This window comes from Nothobranchius furzeri, chromosome 8 (genome assembly GCF_043380555.1).
Source record: "Nothobranchius furzeri strain GRZ-AD chromosome 8, NfurGRZ-RIMD1, whole genome shotgun sequence".
NCBI classification, from domain to species: Eukaryota; Metazoa; Chordata; class Actinopteri; order Cyprinodontiformes; family Nothobranchiidae; genus Nothobranchius; species Nothobranchius furzeri.
Window position 1 is genome coordinate 57,510,503 of NC_091748.1, and position 18,269 is coordinate 57,528,771.

An 18,269-nucleotide genomic window follows, 5' to 3' on the forward strand; every position below is an offset into this window, starting at 1 on the left:
GGAAGCCAGAGTAGGAGTGAAAAATAAGAAGAAAAAAAATGAGTGAAAAATTGAAGTGCGCAGCCGCAGCAGTGGGAGGAGCCGAGTTCACAAGAATCAGATTGCTCCACTCCCCCTTCACTGCTACAAAGAACAATGTAGCTCCGCGCTAAATGACACACGCGCACTGTAGGTTCAACTAAAACCCTCGGAACTGTAACCGTACAGAAAATGATCGAGCTATCGATGCACGGCTTTATTGTAACACCACGTGACCACATCCAGCATGTTTTCTGTGCAGGAGTAAATAGTTCTACACGAATGAATTGCGGGTAACTGAGCGAGGCAATTAAGCTAAGACAAAAACAAATGAGTAAAATTTATTGATGACTGCATTTTACATGATAAAACGAGTTCCAACAAGAGTACAACACACACACATTAGCTTACACATGTGCACTAGTTAACTAACAGTATAGTAATCTGTTTCTTAAAGGTTCCTAAAGCAAGAGGTGTAGAAATGTGGAGGTGTCAACTAGCAGGCTTTGGTAGCTATTCTCCACCTCTGAAGCCACTGTTGGAAAGTCAGCCCTCCTTTAACGACATCAGGTAGGGCATGCTGGGCTGGTTTGTCCCACCTACACAAACAAACAAAAACATAAACAGTAAATACAAAATAACCCTGAAAATTTTAAGAATAACAACATCAACGTAAAATAGACTAGGCTTGCTAATGACAGCTTTACCTGTATAACTACTTTTTCTGTGTAAACACCTCATCCTTTGTGTCATGCTGTGGTATGCATACCTTTCATGCACACCTCATACTGCAGCTAATATGTGAAAGTAGCTGCAGGAAGAAGTTATAGGAAAAAACAAACTTAACAGTTATCTTTGAAATGTAGCCTGGCTGATAACGTACCACTTTCATTTTCACTACCAGATCAGGTTTAGGTAAGCAGCACACTACTTAATGTGCTTTACAACATAGCAAATTTGTCTAACAGGTATTTTTTAAAGAACACATCTAATCAGAATCAGAAGGGTTTTATTGCCATATGTGTAAGAAATCACAACATTACAAAACTGCAGTGTTGACATTTTACTTTGTTGCAATTTCTAAAGAAAACAATAAAGTACAACTATTTTCCTGTCAGAATTGTCTCTCACCAGTCAGAGATGGCAGTTTTGACTTGTGCTCCATAAAAAAGGCCCTGTGCACAGTGATGGGTGAGGCCTCTGGCTCTTGGTAGCAAATCCTTCAGAAGCTTCTGATCCTCCTCAGTGACTCTGGACAGCAGAGCTAGAAATCAGATAGAAAATAACTTTTTACTAAAACCGTTACACATTTATGCATGCACATTTATTTTTAACACCACATGTGTGCAAACAAGCAAAATTTACACTTCTGGGTGCTTTTTTAAAGAAAACAAGAACTTTTTCTATTTTGACCTTCCCTCAGATACCTTTTTGATCAGGCGCATGCAGCTGTTCTGCTTCTTTCTGTACTTTCTGCAGCGTGAAGGAGTAAAGTTTCAGTAGCTCGTGGAGAAAACACATTTCAAGCTGTTGGGATCGCAACTGGGAACACAACTCCTCTGGTGCCTGAAAGAGTAGGGGGTGAGATTAATCAAAACTGTACTTATCAAGGAATTATAAAAGTCAGCCTGCAGGTTGTGCAGCTATTATGCCTCATGAACATTACTCTGAGCATGTTAAAAGCACATTTGCAGTTAGCGATTGACTTAAAGAGCATTCGGAGTGGCAAGACTGCAGGTAACCACGAGTATCTCCATGGGTGATGTAGCGGTTAATCCAAAGACACAGTACAGTGGAACCTGCTTATTAGGGCTTCACAATAAAAGCAAAAATCAAATAAAAATTGTGATTTTTTTTCAAGCTTTCTAAAGATTTAGTATCAACACAAACATATCTGGCAGAAATTAAATTAAACAAAAGAATCATACAAACACAACATTAAAGAAAAGTACCATTTATGATTTCAAACAGCCTAATTTACAGACTAGAAAGGACAGTTGTATTAATTACATATCTGCCTCCTCACCACTGAATGAAAACTCCCTTTATTCTGAAATGTAAACAAGGTTAAATGTTCACCCAGAAGAAATTTTGACAAAAATGGACTTATATTAACTTCTGCATTTTAGACAAACAAGCCACAAAACTCTACCCGTACCATCAGCCCTGCTGACTTCCCTAAAATAACTTCCACTGTGTAAAGGTTAAGGATGCAGACCGTGAACCAAAAATGTCGATCTGCCAGCAACCATTTAACAAACTACTAACTTTATTAACAAATAAGTAAACACAGTCTTTAAAGCACAGCTTTACATTCAAGTGCTGCTGAGGGAAATCGACATGCCTTAAAAAGGACATTTAAAGAAAGTCAAGAAAACTGCTGGCAAAACAGCAGAGTTACAAAAAAAATAACATTTTTGTTAAGGTATAAAAAATAAATATTCACTTTAAACCCTTTTAGGTGGGTATACTTCCATTATGTCATGTTTAGTCATGTTAATTGTTCTAGTTGCATGAAGAGTAGTTTGTACTCTAAAATGTACGTTGCCATAAAGACAATAAAGTGACATTTTATTGTTTTATTCCCCATCCCTACATTTTGATAGTAAACAGAAGCATTTTAAATGTCAGTCCTCACCTTGTAACGAGGGAATTTCAGGGTCTGACACAAGTTGCTGAAGCTTGAGGACTGCAAGCGGTAAATGGACAACGAGGACACTGGAAGTCTTTGCATTCTGAAAGAAAGATGTTTTTTCTTTTCAGAAGTTGCCACTTGAAAACAAAAAATGACTAAGTGCAACTCAGTTACAGGTCTGCTACTGAATTAACGTGAACATTTTCAGATAACTGTTGTGCTGTACCGCTTTAATAATAATAAAACTCAAACCTGTGAAAGAAAAGCGAGCAACATTATTGTGTAATTCTAATTTTAGATTATAAAGGATTTTTGTAAAATGCATTTAAAGTTGCTTTCCGGATTACTTCATTTATCGGATGGCACCATTAGTGGCTGACAGGCGTATCACGCCAAAACCCTGTTTCATTTCCTTATCTACGGCCAAAAGTAACGCCTCTCGTTTATGAACGCGCTCCTCTAGCCGACAAAACACACCGTTTTACAGTTATTACGTTGTCTTTTCATTTTTATATTATAAAGACTTATTTGTCCATAAGAAAGATCGCCAACTCTGCATCAACCGAGGTCCTTAAATGCTCAAGCACGCTCTGTGATTAACATCTGTACGTAAGCAGTAATCTAACGCTATTGGTTAGTGCTGAATGGCACTCAGGTCATATTGCATTGAGCTCTACGAGACAGGGAGCGGGCTTAGCAAAAAAAAAAAAAAAAACGCATTTCCTATATTATATCAGAGTACATAAGACAATCAATTTAAGGATTTCTGAAAAATCCTACATAATTCCTGAAAGGGGAAAACTCCGGACAGCAACTTTAATAGATATCAGGAGCGATTTGATCAAGAACTCGTGTTATTAAGCTTTATTGGTGACTTATCAAACTTGCAATAGTCTTTCAGATGTCAAGATTCATGAAACCGGTTCTCACCCTTCCACAGTCCTGCGGTCCAGAGACAGGAGTGAAACGTTCCCAAACTGTATGACCTCCTTAGAAATGGAGTTCCGTAGCGAGCTGGCAGCTATGATCACATCTTCAAACTGTGGCTTGAGTTTGATCTCAATGAACTCTTGCAACTGAAATAAAACAAATAGATTAAAACTGTATTGAAACAAGAAATGCAGCAAAAATGTGCTTGTTCTGCTTTTTATATTCAGACCTCTTTATGAAGACATGTCAGTTGTGTCTTGGTTGACGAGTTCCCTTTAATAAGCCCTCTTAATTGCTCCTGCCTGAGAGCCTGCAGAGAAACAGGTGCAGCACGTTTGTTTTCTTTGTTACTTTTAAACAGTTCTGCCCAACAAAATCACAGTTTAGTAAATAAACATGTTTATTTTTATACATACCCAGACATCCAAATTCTTAAAAGAACATTAAATATGCAAAAATGTTGCATCCACCATGTGCAGGCACTTTTATTCAGGATTACAGCTTTTAACAGCAAAAGTGAACAGAAGCCATGTTTCTTCTTACCACCAGTTCTCTGAAATCCTGAATGTTTTGCCACTGGCTGCAAAGATTTCTGAGTGCCTCCTGACGGTTTCTGGCATGTTGGTCGAGTTGGATGCAGTGATCTCTGATATGATCCCGAGCTGCTGCCTTCATCACACACTGCAGTTCCACCTCAAATGCTGACCTGTTAACACATAGTGTGTGCATTTTTTCATTCAAGTTCCTTCCTTTTTCAACACATTTGCTGTGGTCTCTAGTATAAATGAATGCCTTGTAAGTCCATCTCTGTGGGAAAAACCTGTGGCACTCCTGTTTCAGAAACTAGAAGTGAGTGAGAGCAGAGGTGAGCAGGCTTTACACTCTTATTTCCTGTTATTTGGACATCTTACCTATGATTGGTTAACAGCATTGCAACTCTACCACTGACTCCGTTTGCTCTGCAAGCCTGAAGTTCAGTCATGTTGTGGAGTTGCTAATGCTAACAAATAGCTTCTACTAGCAGAGATGCCCTCCGCTCTTTCCTACCGTGTGTGAGCCAAGGTCTGACTGAATTTTCTAATCAGAGCGTTTCTCCATCTATTTTCTTTTGGCAACTAATAGGGGCAGAAGACTTTTTTCACATTTAGCCTGCATGTTGAACTACGAGTGACCGATCAGATATAAAAAAAAATACAAGTAAAAATCAGTTTCTCAGTGAACTTGGTCTTTAAACAGCTGCAGTGCTTGTAAATTTACAGTGCCATGGTTTCATTGTGGACATCATTAAAAATCCCAGACGTCTCTTCCTCAGCCTCCTTCTTACGGTCCTGCAATAGATCTTTGAGCTGCAGGACTCTGGAACGAGTCTGAGACAGCTCCACCAAACTCTGCTGTACCTCATCCCAAACAGCCTGAAACAACAAATATATATATTTATATATATATAAAATTGACATAAATAAAAGCGTAGCACTCACATATAATAAAGAAAAACATGCATATTTTTCTTTTAATGTGAACATCAGATATTTTAACGGGTAAATGAAGGCGTAGCACCTCTAGGAGGGTCTTGACAGGTGGTAACTCATTGCCCTCCTCTGCCGAGATATCCAGAAGGTGATTGCTTTCATATCGGAATCTGAAAAAAAAAATAGCTCATGAAATCTGATTAAAAAGCAACATGCATGTAGATAATGTCAGTGATGTGGAGTTTTACATACTGCAGTGCTGCAGCATCTTTTGTCACGTCCAGAGTTGTTACTCTCTCCTGTAGTTCCCTCTGCTCTCTTGCAGCCAAATGTTGCAGCGCTGACAGAATGTGGCTCGGAGGATAATTGCTCAACACTTTCTGATGTCACAAGGAACAGAATTAAACATTTATATGAAAATCCAACACCAAAACAATGACTTTCACAGCAAGATCTCAATAAAATCAACCAACCTCAGCGGTACTCAGCCAGTACTGAAACACAGCCATCCTCTGCTCATGAGTCATGCTGTTAGGGGGTGACACAGTGTAGAAAACAACAGAAAAGTTAAGAATGCATAAATTAAAATTAATAAAATGTCTTAAACAGTGTAAAATAGACTATCTTTACTTTTTTGTTGCAGAGGGCTGAGTTTTCAGTTCGCTCTCTTGTAAGGACTGATAGAAATTGACCCTGTCTTCGCTCAGCTCCTTTAAGTCACGCTGTTGGAGAATATAAATATTTTTCATGCAAATATTCTCAGTACTCTATTTTACTGAAAAATTATTAAATTGTAGAAAAAAATTAAACAAGCAAGTTAATTTTATTGATGTTGGCAGCCTAATAAGAGCTCTAACAAGAGAGGGTGGTTAGATTCACCACCACTTCAGCAGCTCTCACCAGGACTTGTGCCACTGCTACAGTCTGGGAGTTGAAGTCGTCATCAGCTCTGCTGCTGGATGGAGCATCGTCAAACAGAACCTCAGTTTCTACACTCCTACAACATAAGCACACTCTTTAAATTATTTATATACAATCACTTGCTGTGTAACTTGTAGTAGATGCTTAAAATATCTGCTTTCATGGCCAGTTTAATGTTTAAGTGAATTTTTCTGCCTTACTGCTCCATCTGCTCCAGCACTTGGCAGTGGCTGCTGATTTTTTGCACATCATCTGAGAGCAGGTTACGGTTCAAGGTGCAGTGCCGTCTGAAGGCCTGCAGAAACAGCTCTCTGCTTTGGCTGTCCTCCATCTGGGCCCAGGTTTGACCAACAGATTGTTCTGTGTAATAGGGATGGTTGACAAATTTGACATGAGAAAAAAAAAACTTAAAAAATTGCTTCAATTATTTCAATGCAACAAACAACATTTTTGCATCAGATTTCAAGATGGAACGAATTGTGTAGTGAAGTTATTTTAGCATACAATTTGGTCACAGAACAGAAAATAATGTAAAACAATTTTAGCCTTTTAGTAATCAATGTATTCTGTGTTTGAGAAACAACTAGATCTGAACTTACAAGCACACAGCTTGAGATGAACTAACCTTGTGCGGCGAGTTGTTCTTCTGTTCCACTGATCTGAGAATCCAGGTGACTAATCTCACATTTCAGCTGCTCAATCTTCATCTGCAGCTCTTTACGCTTTGCAGCTTCACTCTGGCCTTTAGTCTGAACCAGCTTGACATGCAGACACACCACCCAACATACTGAAAATTATCTGTGGTTATAACAGACCCATATATGTAGAAATAAACATGCGTTACCCTACCTCTTTGTCCTGTATTACTTTGTACCTTTGAGATCATAAAGTCAAGGCAATTTCACAAATTAAGTACACATTTATATGAGAGCAAATGTAATGTGGATTATAACCATGATCATAAGGTGAAGGACTGTTAGGTGTGAGCTTGTTTATGAAAGACAACTTAATTCTGTAAGATAACATTGGAAAAAAAATCAAAATGAAACAAGATTTTATTTTTAGTAAAATTCAAGCCAAAAAGGATACCACTGAAGATTACCTCGCATGATTTTCACGTTTCTGCAAAAATGCAAGAAGTTGAAAACGTTTAAAACACATTTATTTATCACACGAGCTTAAAACAACGCAACGATATTTAAAGCACTGATAACTTTAGTAACAGTTAGTTCCTTATAACAGAACAAGAAAACTAACACTGACCTTTGATGGAAAACATGTTGGATTATGTACTTCCATATGGACTTCCCAGTTCCAACACAGAGTCTGGGAAAATGAACGGTGTTACTTCAGACCCGAAAAAACATTTTTATTCCGATGTTTTCTTTACCCACGTTTTTAAATAGCTGTCATTAGGTAGGGTGTCCGGGGGCAGGTTAAACTCCTCCGTAGCCCAGCGTTTCAGTTCTTTCACAAGGTTTCTATCCGCCATTCTGATGAGAAACAGCTAAAGGTTAGCTCTAGTGTTGTCAGCTAGCTTACTGAGATTTCTACTTCGTTTTACGATTTACGGTCGTAAAAATCTGCCTCGTTCATCTCCACTTCGACGCGCTAAAATCAAACAGGTAATAATAACCACTGACACATATAACAACATCCCTGATTTTCAAATTTTTGTACTTTCAAGTTCCCGCTTGCCAATAGTACTTCCAGTGTGATTTCCGTTGTGATAGCGCCGACACCGCCTCTGTTCGCTTCTGGTCGTTGCCATGGATACAGACGGTGACGGAAATTAAAGACGGAAACAGGCAGGCTACGTCACGAGCAGTTTATATAACCGTACGTCTCCAGCTAGAAAAAATAAAATAAATAACGTCTCCAGCTTGAATTTAATCATGAAAATAATGATTATAACTGCAAAAAGTAGAAAATGATTTTTCTAGTGAGGCAAGGGTGAGCACCCTACAAACTGTCTTAAGAAATGTTATTTATCAAATTACTCAGTTTTCTTTTTTAAGACAAACGTTTATAATTTTTTTAAATAAATTTTGTTTATAAATATATTTGTTGACTGAACAATTCTAAATATATGATTGTTTTGTGATCTTTGATCTAACCAATATCTGTCAGTGCAATACGCTACCAGTCAAAGATGTGGAAACACTGGTAGATTAGGGAGTTACTATAATTTATACTTTATATTCACACTGCTCTTATTATTGTCTCTTCTGTTTCTCATGATTCTTTGTGTCATATTGTGCTTATTTTATTTCATTTGATCTTTCCTGTATGTTTTCTCTACTTCTGTGAATTGGACTAAGAGTCTGAAATACAGAATACTTGCCTACTATAAACAGAATTTTATTTAACACTTTTTTGTCCAGTATGACTCTTGTCTTGGTAATGACCACACAGCACAGATACATATCTGTGTGGTTTCTTGGATAGACTTTTAAACTAAATCGGCGACAGATGGATTAAACCATAATAATAGAAATCTGATTAATCCTCAGAAGAAAATTTGTCAACTAATCCTCTGAATTTGAATTTCTCAGTCCAAACATGAAATGTGTTTTAGACACACACATTTTACTGTCTACACACACACTCATACCACACCTTCAATTTCTCCCACTGAAAATAATAATAGTTTGTCCATCTGAGCTACACATTGTCCAGATTTGAGCATGTGAAATACAAATGGGTCTATGTAAGCGTTAACCACAATGGTTATGTTGAGTCAGAGTCCTAAACCCCGCTATAGCACTACAAACCAGAGGTTTTATCACAGGACATTATATCAGGAGTATCCAAACTTTCCAATGCATGAGCCAAAATCATAACGTTAAAAGCCTTTGCAGGCAGTAAAAATGGGATTTAAAAAAAATGCATATATATACATAAAGGAATTTTGTGTTTTTGTTTCTTATTTGTTTTATCTTCATTTGTTTGAATGATCTTTAATTTAATTATATATACATTTTTTGTCTTTTAATTGTGTTTCAATTTTGATGTCTTTGTGCACCACTGTGTGATTTTGCTACATAAATTAACTTTACTTACTACATTTTTGGGACTCTGGTAGTTTGTCCTAAAGTTTAAGTTTTATCAACCGGCTGTTTTTCCTTCTTTGATATTATTGAGCCACGAACCTCTCACACCAGTTCTGTTTGGTTGCTAAATACTTGAGTGCTTAATGAACGGAGGACCCACAGATCGACAATCGTATGGTCCAATAGCTGCGTTTGGGCCAAAACATGTTATTGGTGATGGTTTTTTAGACAAATGCGAAAACCACTTTATTATTTGTTTTATTTTTTTTCTATATCTCCACAATACATTTATATCTATTCTATATTAGAACAGGTTTCATATTGTGTTATTTTGAACCTTTGAGAGCAAAGGTAGAAACAGGAAATGATAAAAAATTACTGTTTGCACAACTGAGATGTCATTTATTGTAATACGAGTTATTTTTGTCAGCTAGAAGTTATACCTGGAAATAAAACAGTTAAATTCAGTGAAACTCCACCCATGTCTGCTCCAACTAACATGCCTACAACAGTGTCTCATAGCCATGTCAGTTTCTGTATTGGCCATGGTGCTCTAACTACTGGACTACCAAGTCAGTTGCATGACAACAGTCGCCAAACACACATATCTTTATGCTGGCCAGGGGAGACAGGTTTCAGACCAGAGACTAGCTTCTGGGAGAGGAGCACGGCCTGATGATGGGATGTGTTTCCATTAAAGCTGCAGCCTTTCTGCGTGGAGTTGCATGCTCTCCCCGTGCATGCGTGGGTTTCCTCCAGGTACTCCAGTTTCCTCCAAGGATCACAACATGCCCCATAGATCAAAAATTGTACATAGCTTTGGATAAAATCATCTTCCAAATAAATAAACATAAACATAAAATGTTTGAATGCTGCCAAAAACGGGTTTGGGCTATTTTTTTTTCACGAGGACATTACAATATCACATGGTAAAAAGTTCCAAAAGTGGATTTTCCATGATATGGTCCCTTTAAGCTAATTTATTTCCCAAATTTGCTATTGCAGCTTTAATGTGACTTCATTTCTCTCTTAACGTTATCTTTAACATCACAGCACACTGAGGCCTTTACATATGTGTGTGTGTATATGATAAATGACCTGCACTTGTATAGCACCTCTCAGAGTAAGGACTCCAAAGCACTTTACACTACATTGTGTCATTCTTCCAATCACACACACATTCATACACTGGTGGGGATGAGCTACGATGTAGCCACAGCTGCCCTGGGGCGCACTGACAGAGGCGAGGCTGCCGAGCACAGGCGCCACCGATCCCTCCGACCACCACCAGCAGGTAATGCGGGTTAAGTGTCTTGCCCAAGGACACAACAACTCTGTCCAGAGCCGGGATCGAACCGCAACCTTCCGATAACTGGACAACCCGCTCAACCTGTTGAGCTACTGCTGCCCCGTTCATATATATGTATATAATGTTTACTTTTGTTGTCAAAGCTCACCTAATTTTCATTCAGGAATGTGTGTCATTTGTTGTTAATTTAAGTATGATTTTTATTTCACCTAATATATTTTCTACTAACAAATTAAAACAGTGTCTCTAAATGAGCACATATTTAAACGTTCATGCAATTCTCTACATTTCAACATAGAGGGCGCAAGAGAACCACCTTCAAATCTGCTCCCAGCAAAGGTCATTCACTGCTACAGTCAGATCTCAGTGTTGAGAGGATTTATAAATTGGAAAACATTGCCTTCTTAGAAAAATTTTGCTTGTAAATTGTCTTATTCGGGATCATTTTCTGTTTATGAAACTCAATTGTTAGAGTCAAGATACTTGTTTTTGGTGATCTCAAACGTGTCCTAGCGGTTTTATTGAAAATGTGTTCACAGGTCAGTTGCAGAAGAAAGGAATTCCACATTCAATCTTATTCAAAAATGTAGATGCAACAAAATAATTTTTTTAATTAACACAATTTGATCACCACATTTTTATTTGCTGTGAAAATTGAAATACATTGAAACGTCTCGTCTCGTCTCGTCTCGTCTCGTCTTCCTCCGCTTATCCGGGTCCGGGTCGCGGGGGCAGCATCCCAACTAGGGAGCTCCAGGCCGTCCTCTCCCCGGCCTTGTCCACCAGCTCCTCCGGCAGGACCCCAAGGCGTTCCCGGACCAGATTGGAGATGTAACTTCTCCAACGTGTCCTGGGTCGACCCGGGGGCCTTCTGCCGGCAGGACATGCCCGAAACACCTCCCCAGGGAGGCGTCCAGGAGGCATCCTGACCAGATGCCCAAACCACCTCAACTGGCTCCTTTCGATCCGGAGGAGCAGCGGTTCTACTCCGAGTCCCTCCCGAATGTCCGAGCTCCTCACCCTATCTCTAAGGCTGAGCCCGGCCACCCTACGGAGGAAACTCATTTCGGCCGCTTGTATCCGCGATCTCGTTCTTTCGGTCATTACCCAAAGCTCATGACCATAGGTGAGGATTGGGACGTAGATCGACCGGTAAATCGAGAGCCTGGCTTTCTGGCTCAGCTCCCTCTTCCCCACGACAGATCGGCTCAGCGTCCGCATCACTGCAGACGCCGAACCAATACATTGAAACAATTGTGGTAAATTATAATCTCAATTATACCTTTACCATTTATCATTTTATTTGTAAAGCATCTTCATGGTGAGTTTGAACGAAGTGCTGTTCATTAAACCCACATAACAAAACAAGATACTTTATTTACAAACTGAATAAAAGTCACATTATACTAAATTAGAAGCCAAAGAATAAAAATGGGTCTTCAAGCGAGTTTTAAAAATAAACACTACCTGCTACCTGACAAATTCAGTAGTCCTGAGGCATAAAAAGCTCAGATATTCAGTAGGCTAAATAACGCTGAACTTAGCAATGACTCAAACAAAATATTTCTATGAATTGTGTAGTTAACCAGTTTAGGACACATTTGCCAAATGTTGGTGTCAGTAGGATTATGGATTCCCTCTACTCAATTGTTTTGGGCTCATTATTTGTTGCAACCCCCAACAGGGCTGCTCTAGGGAAAAAGACTCAGCTGCTTGATGAAATTCCTGATAATCTAATCAAACAGGAAGTCTGGTTGTGGTTGTATTACACATCAGTGTATTTTCAGATCCACTCTCCTGTGCTAGATTATATTTTAGCCAGATTATACAATCACAGTGTGTGGGAGGGCAACTATGTGTGCTATGTATGATTTTAACTTCATCACAAGATTAGTTTCCCCATCCAAAAATACTGCTAAATTAATTTTACCGCCACCTGCCCTGCTTCAGAGCTAATGGGTGAGTAGGGTTTAGACTTTAATGCTACCAGATGTACTGATAAAAATCACACACACACACGCACGCACGCACGCACACACACACACACACACACACACACACACACACACACACACAAAGGAACTTCACAATGTGTTTTCTGGTGAGTGACCCCAAAGAAATTTACCACATCAGACACACAACACAGTTCCACAAGTGTGAAGCACACACACACACACACACACACACAGTCTGTTAGTCTCCCCCTTAACAGACACACCCACAAAGCTCTGGCGCCAACAACCTAACCCCCCCTCACCCCCATCTGACCTCTAACTATGTCATGAAAAAAAAGCAGTCCCAATGAAAAGCTCTCAATCAAACCCAATTAATTCTGCTATTTTCCCTTATTATTCTTTGCAGGGAACGCTTCTTTCCAGTTAGACTGTTAACTCCAACCGTGGTCCTGTCAGATCTGCATGATGCAGGGGGGCAAAATAATGCACCACACAATTACTCAATTAGTCTTTATGCTTTCTATTGTTCTAGATAACCACAGAAAGGGGCAGAGTAGGCTGGTTAGGTGCATTCAAGAACAAATTCTCAGAATTGTGTGCCTTCAGACCATTCACAGCCAAAAATTTCAGTCAGTTTACTTTATAAACGTTTGCAACATGGATGGGAACGTCTGGCAGAGTCTCCTGTCAGAAGGAGCTTCAATTCCCATCTCCGACAGAACTTCCAAAATGTTCCGGGGGAGGCGGGGGACATTGAGTCTGAATGGGCCCTGTTACATGCCTCCATTGTTGAGGCGGCCGACCAGGATCGTCGGTGCCTGTTGTGGTGGCAACCCCCGAACCCGCTGGTGGACACCGGCGGTTAGGGATGCTGTCAAGCTGAAGAAAGAGTTCTATCAGGTCTTTTTGGCCTGTGGGACTCCAGAGGCAGCTGACGGGTACCGGCAGTCCAAGCGGAACGTGGCTCGGGTGGTCGCCAAGGCAAAAACCCGGGCATGGGAGGAGTTCGGTGAGTCCATGGAGCAAGACTTCCGTACAGCTTCGAGGAGATTCTGGTCCACCATCCGGCGCCTCGGGGGGAAAGCAGTGCGCTACCAACACTATCTATAGTGGGGACGGTGTGCTGCTGACCTCTACTCAGAGCGTTGTGGATCGGTGGGCAGAATACTTCGAAGACCTCCTCAATCCCACCGACACATCTTCCAGTGAGGAAGCAGAGTCTGGGGACTTTGGGTTGGCCTCTCAAATCTCTGGTGCTGAGGTCACTGAGGTGGTTAAAAAGCTCCTCTGTGGCAAGGCTCCAGGGGTGGATGAGATCTGCCCGGAGTTCCTTAAGGCTCTGGATGTTGTGGGGCTGTGTTGGCTGACACAGCTCTGCAATATCACGTGGACATCGGGGGCAGTCCCACTGGACTGGCAGACCGGGGTGGTGGTCCCCTTATTTAAAAAGGGGGACCGCAGGGTGTGTTCCAACTACAGGGGGATCACACTCCTGAGCCTTCCTAGTAAGGACTATTCAGGGGTTCTGGAGAGGAGGGTCCGTCGGATTGTTGAACCTCAGATTCAGGAGGAGCAATGTGGTTTTCGTCCTGGCCATGGAATACTGGACCAGCTCCATACCCTTAGGGGGATCCTGGAGGGTGCGTGGGAATTTGCCCAACCAGTCTACATGTGTTTTGTGGATTTGGAGAAGGCATTTGACCACGTCCCTCAGGGGGCCCTATGGTGGGCACTCCGGGAGTATAGGGTACCAGGCTCTCTGACATGGGCTGTTAGGTCCCTGTATGACCGGTGTCAGAGCTTGGTCCGCTTGCCGGCAGTAAGTCGGGCTCATTCCCAGTGAGAGTTGGACTCTGCCAAGGCTGCCCTTTGTCACCGATTCTGTTCATAACCTTTATGGACAGGATTTCAAGGCACAGTAAAGGTGTGGAGGACATCCGTTTTGATGGCCTGAGGATCAGGTCTCTGCTTTTTGCAGATGATATGGTCCTGTTGGCTTCATCAGAACGTGATCTTCAGCTTTCGCTGGAGCGGTTTGCAGCCGAGTGTGAAGCAGCTGGGATGAGAATCAGCTCCTCTAAATCTGAGACTGTGGTCTTGATTCGAAAAAGGGTAGAATGCCTTCTCCGGGTCAGGGACGAGGTCCTGCCCCAAGTGGAGGAGTTTAAGTATCTCGGGGTCTTGTTCACGAGTGAGGGAAAACTGGAGCGTGAGATCGATAGGCGGATTGGTGCTGTATCTGCAGTGATGCGGGCGTTGTACTGGCGTTGTTGTCTCTCGTGGTGAAGAGAGAGCTGAGTCAGAAGGTGAAGCTCTCGATTTACCGGTCGATCTACGTTCCTGCCCTCACCTATGGTCATGAGCTTTGGGTAGTGACCGAAAGAACGAGATCGCGGATACAAGCGGCCAAAATGAGTTTTCTCCAAAGAGTGGCTGGGCTCTCCCTTAGAGATAGGGTGAGAAGCTCGGTCATTCGGGAGGCGCTCAGAGTAGACCCGCTGCTCCTCCACATCGAGAGGAGCCAGTTGAGGTGGCTCATGCATCTGGTCAGGTTTTCTGGGCACGTTCAACCGGGAGGAGACCTAAAGGTAGACCCAGGACACTGTGGAGGGACGTTGTCTCTCACCTGGCCAGGGAACGCCTTGGGATTCCCCTGGAGGAGCTGGCCCAAGTGGCTGGGGAGAGGGAAGTCTGGGCCTCTCGCCTTAGGCTACTGCCCCTGCGACCCGACTCCGGATAAGCGGAGGAAAATGGATGGATGGATGGATATTTGCAACATAGATTTACATATTTTTTAAACTAAATCAGTTTTAGATTATTACTGCAACTGTAGCAGTTGCTCATTTTGCTGCTGTTTGGAGGGGACCTTCCATGAGACATTACAATTTAAAATTAATCATGACTGATTACATGTGATTGCAATGTATTCAAACCTTTTGCTGTCATGTTTCATAGCATAGCTTTGTTATTAAGTTATGCATGTTTTTTTATCAGTTTATGCATTTTTAAGCTGAATATATGTCTAAATAATTGTGATTAATATTAGTAATAACAATAAGAAAATAAATAACAACTTTAATTTTAAAGTTCTCATTTCTATTTATTTATGTTTCTAGGTGTCTATGCTATTTTTCTAAGGTCAAGTGATCATTCCCCGTAAGGTCTTCTATATAAAGCTGAGCAGAGATTCTCAGTAACCATGCAGATGTAGACCTTTATTTATGGAGAAGGTCACGTTTGTAAATCACACCTTTAATCTCATCTCCTTAGCTCACTAAGACCTGATGCAACGTGAAGTACACTAGCTACCACTAGCACGTTAGGACTTGGAGGAGTTAAACGGAATATCTGACACCAGGATGCTTTCGAGGAAGTCGTAAGCTCGCTAGTCTGCCTGTCTTTTCCACGTTGTCACTTAAGGTCATGAGATATACGACTGTTTGTTTTGCTTTTTCTAAGGTTTTTTATACATTTGACAACATTTTCACACATTTCTTTCAACTGTCTGTTGTGTCTTTCAGTGATCAAGAATAAATCTGTCTCCATTCTTTATTGTAATTTTATTTCAGCTCATATTTTTTCTTTCTTTATTTAGAAAATATGATGCAAAAGACAAAAGGCTTCAAATGCAAAAGGATCTATGAATTCTACTCTGAAGCGACAGGCTTCTGCTTATGTTCATTGTGACAAGCGTCAGGGGCAGGAAGGATTAAAAGCTGCAATTCTGTCTGAAACCAACCAACATTTTTGTCATTTTGACGTTTTATTGTTTAACATCAGAACATATCTGGGCATTATAGACTCTCGGTCTAATCCAGATGTTTGTGTTTGATTGCTCTTGTAATATTGTGACTTTCTAAATAGATTCTGGATCCACTGAATTGAAATAATGACACATTTTAAAACAATTTAATATTTAAGAAAGTGTTATTTTCGTTGTTGTTTATGTCAGTAAAATAGTTAGACGTTTGATTTAGCTTGAATTTTTTGACCCCTGACTTTAACTGCAGCCTAACCCAGTGTCTGCAGAAATGTTCAGTAGTCTGTTAGGTGTCTGCTCAGGCCCAACCTGGGTGATAATCCCTGGACTGTCAGAGGACCCCTCTCTGAACTCATCCTGCAACAGAGGAAAATGCTCTAATTGGGGGATTTTCTACATCATTAACCCGGATGAGCAGCCATAAAGCCCACCCCCTCCTCCTCTATCTTCCTGTCCTCTTTCCTCCGCCCTGTGTGTGTTTTTCTTACAGTCTCACACTTTTCTTCTTCTTAATCTCCTTAATGTTTTCACTTTGCCTTTCTCCAGCTGCAGCCTCCTCACATTCTTAGTTTCTTTAATTCTCTCTTCTCAAAATAGGTTACTCTCACGACTTTTAGTTACTCTCACAACTTTTAGTTACTTGTTGCATTTTAAAATATGCAAAAAATCTGGTTAACTATTTTCGCCATCTATTCAGCTCTTAATTACTGTGTGTCATTTTTTGTTTTTAATCTTTGCAGATAGAAGAGGCTTTTGCTTCTCAATATTAGCTCAACCTTTTGGTAATTTAATAAATGTGAAGATAAATATAAATGTCTGGATGTTTCAGGTCACAGTTTTGTTATTTCTCAGAATTTTTAAAAATACATTCGTTTAAGCTTACTTTGTCCTGTTACTGTTTAAAGATTATTAAAATGTAACTTAAAAGTATAAATTATTTAATAAAAACTTTTTTGATTTAGAATAATGCTGTTTAAAAAAAGGCTTCAACTCATGATGTTTGCCAAATACAAGGAAGAAGGTCCAAAAGTGTGTGCCTAAACACAAAATGTTTGTATTTATGATATGATCTTGATAAACCATGTACCATTTGTGTGAATATGTTGCAAAGTAATTTGCCAAAAAACTACCAGACAACATTAAATAACGATTAGTTATTTGATGTCGAGAAAGGGGTGGGATTAAATAAGCTGATGCTTCTTCCTACTCCCTTTTGAACATGTGTAAAATAAATAAATAAATTAAAAAAAACTGAAGGAGAAGTTAACTTATGTTGTGTGTATTACTATGTGTATGTACGCATGTTCAAAATAAAAACAAAGACAAATAATTGTTGTTAAGCAACAGAGATTCGTTAAAGTGAACAGATGATTCAAAACTCACCTTTTGCATCCTTTTCTGCTGCTATATGTGTCTCTACGTCCTTCATAAACACTCCAAGCATGACCCTCGCATTCATTTTCTGTCAGTGTTTTGTTTCAGCAATTATGTACCTAAAACAAGTCATTTACAAAAATCCCCATCTGTGACATCACAAATGAGAACATTAACAGCTGCTTTTTGAGGAGCAGCGGCTCTACTCTGAGCCCCTCCAAGATATTGGAGCTTCTCAGCTTATAGCAGCCTGAGCAGGCGAGGAGTGGGCGTGGCAAATTCAAGCTTATTTTCTTAAAGTGACAGAGCCCCGAAACAACTCATTTGGGAAGGTACTGAAAACTTCTCAAATCAGTTTATGTGAAAGGGATTTAGTGCAAAAACATTTTTTTGTATTGACCATAGAGCTATTATAACATAAATATGTGGCACATTTCTTTAATCAATACATTTGCAGTCGTTTAGTATGAATGAATGCCTTGTAAGTTGTACTCTGGGGAGAAAAGAAACACAATTGCAGCCATCGTCTGTTGGGGTAGCAGCATCAGAAGCAGGGACCTGAAAAGGCTCAACAGCCTAATAAAAAAGGCTGGTTCTGTTCTGGGGACGACTGTGGAACCGCTGGAGGAGATAATGCAAAGAAGGATTCTCCAGAGAATCAAGAAAATGATGGACAACCCTGAGCATTCTCTTCACAAGACTGTCCGACAACGGAAGAGTGTCTTCAGTCAGAGGCTTCTTCAGTTTCGCTGCAACACTGACCGCTACTGGAGATCCTTCCTGCCAACAGCCATTGTAATATACAACAACTCTTTGACGACTTGATTATTATTATTATCCTGAGC

At 40.3% G+C, this 18,269-nt stretch overlaps 1 protein-coding gene across 1 annotated transcript; it reads right to left on the bottom strand.

The window, feature by feature from the left end:
- Positions 1–345: 345 nt before the first annotated feature.
- On the bottom strand, positions 346–7,741 carry haus5 (HAUS augmin-like complex, subunit 5). Its single transcript, XM_015971315.3, has 20 exons — positions 7,654–7,741; positions 7,368–7,466; positions 7,237–7,299; positions 7,063–7,095; positions 6,823–6,847; positions 6,599–6,731; positions 6,174–6,333; positions 5,953–6,049; positions 5,683–5,774; positions 5,526–5,580; positions 5,305–5,432; positions 5,141–5,222; positions 4,841–4,995; positions 4,127–4,289; positions 3,813–3,893; positions 3,584–3,729; positions 2,657–2,753; positions 1,446–1,584; positions 1,150–1,282; positions 346–617 (listed from the first exon to the last, which is right to left on the bottom strand). Exons 2-20 carry the CDS (start codon positions 7,463–7,465, stop codon positions 515–517), a joined length of 1,983 nt encoding a protein of 660 aa, XP_015826801.3. The 5' UTR covers position 7,466; positions 7,654–7,741; the 3' UTR covers positions 346–514.
- Between the last annotated feature and the right edge of the window lie 10,528 nt (positions 7,742–18,269).